The sequence below is a fragment of the Pteropus vampyrus genome, unplaced genomic scaffold (genome assembly GCF_000151845.1).
Source record: "Pteropus vampyrus isolate Shadow unplaced genomic scaffold, Pvam_2.0 Scaffold179, whole genome shotgun sequence".
NCBI classification, from domain to species: Eukaryota; Metazoa; Chordata; class Mammalia; order Chiroptera; family Pteropodidae; genus Pteropus; species Pteropus vampyrus.
In genome coordinates this window covers 765,601-773,682 of record NW_011888960.1, presented here as the reverse complement: position 1 = coordinate 773,682, position 8,082 = coordinate 765,601, and the positions used below count along the sequence as shown (strand labels likewise).

At 45.1% G+C, this 8,082-nt stretch overlaps 1 protein-coding gene across 1 annotated transcript in view; it reads right to left on the bottom strand.

Moving 5' to 3' along the window:
- Positions 1 to 8,082, bottom strand: part of RANBP17 (RAN binding protein 17) — a 264,866-nt gene that overhangs the window by 35,884 nt on the left and 220,900 nt on the right. The window contains exon 23 of the mRNA XM_023537142.1: positions 1,854 to 2,068. Within this exon, the coding sequence (XP_023392910.1) occupies positions 1,854 to 2,068 (215 nt within the window). The remainder of the gene's footprint in view (positions 1 to 1,853; positions 2,069 to 8,082) is intronic.

Genomic DNA, 8,082 nt, shown 5'->3' with positions numbered 1-8,082 from the left:
ATATATGAAACAAACATGTAATGATTTTCAATTCAGCATGTAAAGGGGTTTAATAGGAACCTCTTGATCTCCAGAAATCCCAATTTGAAGCTATAGCATAGTACGTAATTTCAACTTTACCTTATATGGCTAACACTTTGCCAGTAAAATCTCTGTAGTATGCAATTTAGAAGACCGTGACTTGTTTTTCTTGACTGGAATACTGTTACACTGAATAGTGTTTAACGGTGGTTAGGCAACATTTTTTTCTTTTTAATACAAAGAAGTTTGCTGTTATAACAGGATTTGGCATCATAGTCTGCTGTATTTACACGATGCCAACCCATTTCCCTAAATCATAATTTGATAAATGGCTTAATATGTACCATACACTACAGGCAAAAGGTAAGTGCATGAGAAAAATACCTGGAAAACCTCAAATGAGACTCAAACCAATATCAAAAAAAGCACACTCATAAGAGAAATCAACCAGAACAATATTTCTGAAAGGGAGATTAAGACCATTTCCAAAAGAATCACATGGGGAGCTTGTTAAAAATACAGTTCTCTGACCTCCACTCCAGACTCACTAAATGAAAAGCTCTGGAAAGAGGTCCAAAAATGGGCATTTTTTAACATCTATGCTAAGGGAAGTCCTTTGTACCCTCAGGTTTGAGAATTAATGAATTAGAAGCTTGAAAAAAGATTTCTCTTAGAAAAAAGATTAGAGAAATTCCTAGAACCATACTCGTTTTTTTTTGGTGGACCTCAACTGTAGCGAAGACTCCCCTCAATGAGGTGGCTGTAACGCATGTCTGATCTGACTCAAATTTCTACTCTGTACTTTCTGTCACTCAGGCAGCCTTCAATGAGCATTCCATTCTACTATAAAGAGGCTTAAGAACTTTGGCTTGAGATCTGGTTCTATTAAGACCGATTTAGAAAGGTGGAAGAGGGTACCACGAGTCCCTTACAATGCCACACAGCATGTCTCACACAGGCTAGGGCCCCCAGATCACATCTTTAACCTCAGGTGGGGAGCAGGTGGGAAAGCCTGAGCATGAATTTGGCTGTGTTACCCAAGAAATTACTACAACCACTCTGGGCACAGATTAGAGGTCAGGTAATCAGGCACAGATGTTTCAAAAGAATGCCCGATAATGACACAGCTCAGTGGAGGAGCCTGGAAATTTGAATTTCCAACAAGCACTCCAGGTGATTCTGATGGCCTCAAAGTTTAAAAACCACTGACATAAATCATAGAAACTAGCTGGGAGAGTAGAGAAGGGACCTAGAGATCACTTTGTTTAATTTACTCATTTTCAAGTTGAGGAAATGAAAGCCTCGAGACATAGAGAAGGTGATTTATTCGAGGTAAATGACGAGGGAGTAGCATAGTTGAGACTACACACTAGGTCGCTCAACCTCCAGTTCAGCTCCCTGTCCACTGCAGCAGAATTTTATTAGAAATGAAGGCCCATCGGCGGGGGAAGTAGACAGAGAGGAATCGAAGAAAGAAGACCAGGCAGCTAACCCCGCATTCTCCGCTGCAGGAAACGCAGACCTTTTTAAAATTTTAAGTACAATTGTAAGCAATTAGTTGAAATTGCTAATTATATTTTCTCCAGATGCAGAACCTGGAGCTCCGTGGATGACCAGTTGGAAGGTGGTAGCTCAGTTTTCAGAACTGCACCTTTAATTACATAGACACAGCCACCATAGTTCAAATTCCGTAAGTTCAGTCAAGATGCTGTCCTAAAATATCAAATGTTCTGACGCTATTCTCGCTCCCTGGGCTTCGTTCTAACAATTCTGAGCCTGTGGTGGTGATGTCACATTTCACACAAAGACTCCCAGGGTACGTGAATGCTTACTAGCAAGTCACTGTGGGACACCGACAGCAGCATTTTGACAAAGGCCTGGAGTACGTTGTCAAAATGGTTGTCCCCATACAACTTGAAGACGCCAAAGCTGACATAATTTCCACACAAGGCAGATTTGAGAGCTGAATAGCAGATGGAGATGCCCTTGAGTTTCATTGGATAAATCTGATCTTTTGAGAGGGTCCCCAGGGACAGGATCTGATTACCTGTTTTAGGGTAAAAGCAGAAAGAGAAAGTGATATAAGTATCGACGATGTGAAGCATTATGAGGCACGCTATTTAACATGTTCACTCTACTGCTCGGTTCACTCCCCCCGATCACTGTTCTGAGAATTACATCGTCCACGTAATGAAAATATAAACATATAACGCAGTTTATCTAGGAAATACAAAGGGCCCGAGGAAATTCTATCAAGGGTATTAGAAAATATTTCATATATTTATATGGATGTATACATAGATACACAGATACGTAAAAGTTCATCGAGTGTATTAAGATTAGTTCACTTTACGCACTTTAATATACGTTATCCATTCTTCAAGAAGAAGTTAAAAAAAGGAGTAAATAACCAACTAAGTCAAGAGAAAAATACCGAGATATAAATTACTGTAAATTCTTGGCTGAATTTTCGACCTTTTTATATAAACTTGGTCTTGAGTTACTTCACTTTTAGGAGCCTCACAGGTTTGGTATAAGAATTAAACAAAGTAAGACACGTAAGAAGTTCTCGGCACAGTACAACCCTTTTTCTCCTTAGATCCGTTTTCAGAAGACCGAGAGATGACTTTTTGATGCTGATCATCAAAAGACAAAGGAACGTTTATATTGTCATCTTAAAATTTTCTGCAGTAGTCAGCATCTACAACCAACACTTCCTGTTTCTGAGCTGCGTGCTGGTGAGGTGTGTTACTAGGCAACGCCTGAGAACGCTTTAGAAAACATTATGAGGCTGTACACGTTTCTCAGCTCCGCTTTTTCCTGCTCAAGTGAGTATTGCTTCTAAAATTGGAATTAAACTCAATTTACAAAATTTAGAGGTCTATTGTGGTGGTGTTGTACTGCGCCGACTTGCCTAAATAAGAGTTAAGTTTCCCAGAACCCATTTGCTGGCACGGTTGTGGGCGAAACAGAGATCTGTGTGGGATTCGGAAGGTGGAAGTAGCAGCCATGACTTTCTTAAGGTCATTGTGATCAAAGAGTCAGAGTGAGACGGAGAAAGGCCGCAAAGTTTCAGGCCTCGTTCTGTCCTGCTCCGTGTCCGGAACGACCAGCCGTGCTGACCAGCGACCCGAGCTCACTACCAAGTGCTCGGAGGCGAACTTACAGAGCTGCAGCTGCGCGGAGCAACGGCCTCTCGCCGACTCCCAGAACTCTGCCCCACACCCCGGCACGGTCCCACTCCAGCCGCTGGACGTGGGCAGCTTCCCGAGGCCGTGCCAGCTCCGACCCGTCCGTCCTCGCCATCATGTCAGGAGGGCTCGTCAGTGATACTCCTGACCTTCCGACTCTCCCCACTGGCTCTATCTCCCCATCTTTGCCTGAAATTGCGCGAGGCCTAATCCCTAAAATAAATCCCCTATTCCATAAGTGTCAGAGTGCTTGGCTCCCACTGTCTGACTCCCGGCTGAGATGTTTAGCATGGCGACCACACGTGCACGAGGAGTTTAAGAAAGCCCAGTCCTTCCGGCAGAGCATACGACACAGCACCAGCCCCCTGAAGGCTTCCTCCCCGTGGTCTGCTTCGCTGAACCATTTCCATAGGCAGGTTTTCCTCTCTGTATCCTTAGAAGCCCATGTAGCTTTGCTTATAATTTACACCTCTAAATGACAAAACCATTGTCTGGAAGGCCGAAGCATGTCTTGGAATTTACTCTGTACCAAATTCTGTACCCTCTCTCACGATCTCAGCCTAACTTACCTTACAGATATAAATAGTGAGTTCCATACCGATTTGATATGGTGGCACTAACTTAACAGCTACTACGTGTGAGCTGCTGGGATAAACGAATGAATGAAATGAGATCTCTGCTCTGAGGGAATTCAGTCTGGTGGGGGAAATAAATGTGTAAAGGAATAATTCCATAAAAGGCGACAAACACTATCAGAGAGGTGTGTCAAGGTGTCACGGAATGGAAGACACTGACTGCTCGGGCAGGAGGATGGTGGGGAAAGCCACCTCAGACCTGGTGACTTCTGAAGGACCGACTGCAGCTTCCCAGGTGAGCCAGGGAGGAGAGGGGTGCATTCCAGTAGCCAGAACGCACGGGCACGGAGGGCTGAGGCAGCGGGGCACTGCCAGGCAGGGCAGTGCTTGGCTGCTGCTTTTCTGCCTTTGTCTCTAATTCAACATAAACCAAAAAAGACCCTTCTCCCTCCCTCCCTTTCTCGGGAAAGAAAAGTACTGCTTACACGTGACGGAGAGAGCTAGAACAACTGGGGATGGTGGTGGTGGTTTACACATTTTCGGTTTGTCAGGGAGGCCAGCATCACAGAGAGAAAACTGGGTCATCTTTTGGGACCTTTTACTGCTGGCATCCTTATGGGGGAAGTAAAGGTCCCATATTCTTCAGCCAAAGATGGAACAGGTAGTCCAAGAATAGTGATGGGGAGAAAAAAGGACCGGATAACCTATCGGCAAGAAAGATCAATTACTTAGAACCACGTTTACCTCCCTGTTAAAGTTGCAGTTCAGCATGCATGCCTTGTCTCGGACGGCTTGAGACACATCTGTCTAAATTAAAACAGTTAACAGTACACCATCGTGACCTTGCAAAAGTAGAATGAGTAATACTTCTGAAAAGGAAACTATTTCCCTGTGCTCAAGTGCCTCCCTCCGCGACCTTCCGTGATGGCTACAAAAGACTGTGGAAGAGGAGGTTCGGCTAAATCCTCATTTATTCACTCCAGTCCAGCTTTATTCAACAATACGTACTGATAGCATTGGCCCTGCCCTCGAAAGCTTAAAATCTAGCAGTTAGACTTACATTACTGTAGATCAAGGTGACGGGGCTGAGGTTGGGGTCCGATGTTCCTCTGCGTGTGTGACAACCCTCCGTGCCTTCCCTGCTCCACCCCACGCCTGAAAAGCCCACCTCCTTCCTCCCCGGAACCTTCTTCCTAAGAGGGAGGTCCGTACTACACGGATGGCAGCCTGGGAGGGAGAGCACCGCCAGGCTGGCAGCCCCCGAAGCCAGTGACAGCTGCCAGTTTGGTATTATTGTAGCAGCACAAAAAGAAATGAGTTTCGTTAGTGAAATAAAAGAAACTTTCAAAGTTTAGATGATCATGCATGCTAAGCCAAGTAAGTCAGACAGGAAAAAGCTAGAACCATGGGATTTCACTCATATGCGGGATATAAAACCGAAAGCAACAGATGAACAAGGCAAACAAAAACTCACAGACACAGAAAACAGTTCAGGGGTTATCAGACGGAAAGGAGTGGGGGGTAGATTAGAGTAAAGGGGGTCAAAGATATGGTGACAAAAGATTTAACTCTGGGTGGCGAACGCACAGTGCAATATACAGATGATGTGATACTGAACTGTACGCTTGAAACCTGTATGATTTTATTAATCAATGTCACCCCAATCAATCGAAAAAAAATGTTTAGAATTAAAAGGAAATCTATAACTGTTTTCCTCTGACACCTGCCACAACTGAGGCGGGAAAATGAGGTGCTGCTACATCTTTGACATCAGACCGGGTAAGACGGATGCCGCGAGGCCACCCTGGGGCTCGGGAAAAGCACGCCGAGGACCGCCCGGCGAACCTGGCCGGAGGCGGCCGTGCGGGAATGGAGGTCAAGTCTAGGACCAGCCATGCTCAGCCTCGCAGGTGCCACCGCAGTCAACGAGATTGCACCAGATAACAAGGGAAACAGACTGGGAAACGAGCAGAGGGCTCCGGATGTAGATAGATATGGATAAATGGGCTTATTGGAAACACTTTCCTTGAGATTAGCTTGTCTCAGCTGCTTGGGTTCCTCGTTCTTAACCTCTATTCTCGGTCCTTTCGGAGAAGCCTTTCTATTTTTTATTTTTAGTTTGCTTCCAGCATCCATATTCAGAGAGGGATATGCAAATAAAGATGCAAAATCTCCTTCTCTGTTTATCTGAGCTCTACTTTCAGATCTGATTTTTTAAAAATGTTTTTTTCCATCTGAGACTACCTCTTCCCAGAGTGGCTGACGCCACAACGCCCTCCCCTTCAGACGAGGCTCCCCGCCTCAGAGAGAAGCGCCTCCTGCCCGGGCCTCAGCTGGGAGCTGCAGAACATGGCGATATTCTAAGGGAAGGTGAACACTGCGCGTGAACACGCGGTTACAAACCCAGCGGGCTTCGACTCCTACATCTTTCCTCATTACCCAGGTGTCTGAGCAGATTATCATCCTCGGTAAGTCAGTTTCCTCATCTGTAAAATAACAGGAGCTGTAACTCACAGGGCATCTGCAAAGTGCTTATTGTGGTAACTGGCCCAGCGCTCGGTAAAAGTCACCCACACAATACGTGGTCCTGGGGGTTCAGTTCGGTTCCTTCTCCAGTCTAATAGCCAGTAAATCCACACAAGGGGGGCTAAGGCCTGGAAAAGAGGAGGAGGAGCTGGGTGCGGGTGGTGTGGAATGTCACTTCCTTCTAATGGGAAGTAAAGCCAATGCTTTATCTGTGATGGCTTTTGCTGCGTTCCTTCAATAGAGAAATGGCTGCAGGGGGGTCACAGTGTGGTTCTCTGTGCCCTGAAAAGAATGCTTAGAAAAAAAAGGGGGGGGGTTTAAGAAATAAGATACTATAGTAGTATCTGGAACCTAATAGTACGAATGACATTTCCCGGAGCACTTGCGGACAAAGCACCGAGAACTTCCCCTTGCTCTATCAATCATTTTGATTTTCTTTCTTTATTTTTGCTATTAGATCGTCTCGTTGGAATACAAATCATGCTATTTATCTCTCTATTAAAAAAATACAAAACCTGCTCTTGGCCTACTTTCCTGCTAGATGTTATTCCCCTTGATAACTAAGCTCCTCCGAAAACTTGGCTATATTCATTGTCATCATTTCTTCTCCGATTCTCTTCTGTGCCCACTCCAAAGTGCTCTTCTCCAGGTTCCCAATGATCTCACTGTCACTAAATGCAACTCCGTCTTCGATTAACGGGTCTCGACACAGCTGACGACTTCTTGTGCCTGATCTTCCAAGACACACACTCTTCTGATTTTCTCTTACTTCAGTGTTTGCTCCTTCTCACTTTGCTTTCTCGGCTTCTCCTCTTCTCTTTTTTTCTGAATACTGGAGTACCCCAGGAATCAAACCTCGGTCTTCTCTATTCCCATTATATCCCCACCCCAGCGATTGGTGATCTCATCTAGTTTCACAGCTTCAAGTACCATGTAAGAGTCAATGACTCTCATACTTATTTCTCGACAGCAGACCGTTCTTCCAAGCCTTAGACTATATATCCAACTCCACATTCAACAACCTCAAGCTTGACGTGACCGAAATGGAACTTCTGATCCCCCTCACAGCCATCTCCCCCTTCCCCATCCCCGATAATGGTAACTTCATCCTTCCAGCTGTTTATGCCCAAATTCACTGACTATGTTATTTTTCTCATGCCATATATAAAATCCATCGAGAGATTCGATTTGCTTTACCTTCAAAATATATCCAGAATCCAACCACTTCTCACTAACCCCTTTGACCAAGGCTCTCACCTGGGTCAAAGCCAATATCAAACCGTGTCATTCCTTGGCTCGAAACATTCTGAAGTCCTTCTATTTCACCTGGAGTCAAAGTCCTGATAACGTCTATGGGACATGGCATTGATGCCACTGCTCTCGTTATGAGTCTCCCCATTGTGTGCGTGGCTCCAGCCACGGACCTCCCTGCTATTCTTCAGACATGCCAGATGCGCCCGGTCGGGGTCCCTCCTCCCCAAGACACCCCGGCAGGACTCGCTCCCTCAGTTCTGTTCAAGCGTCACCGTCTCAGTGAGGCCCATTTGGTTACTTTGCCCAATATGGCGACATGTCTCCTAGCCCCTGGTACAGAATTCTAGTGTCCTTTATCTTGATTTTTTAAAAAAAATTTTTTTTATACCACTTATTATCTCCTAACCAACTAAATAATTTCTTTTTCTGTTTTGCTCACTGACGTATCCTGAGTCTGGAGCAGTGGCTGCTGCTCTCAACATCCATTTTGCTGTCAAATGAATGGAGCTCAAAGG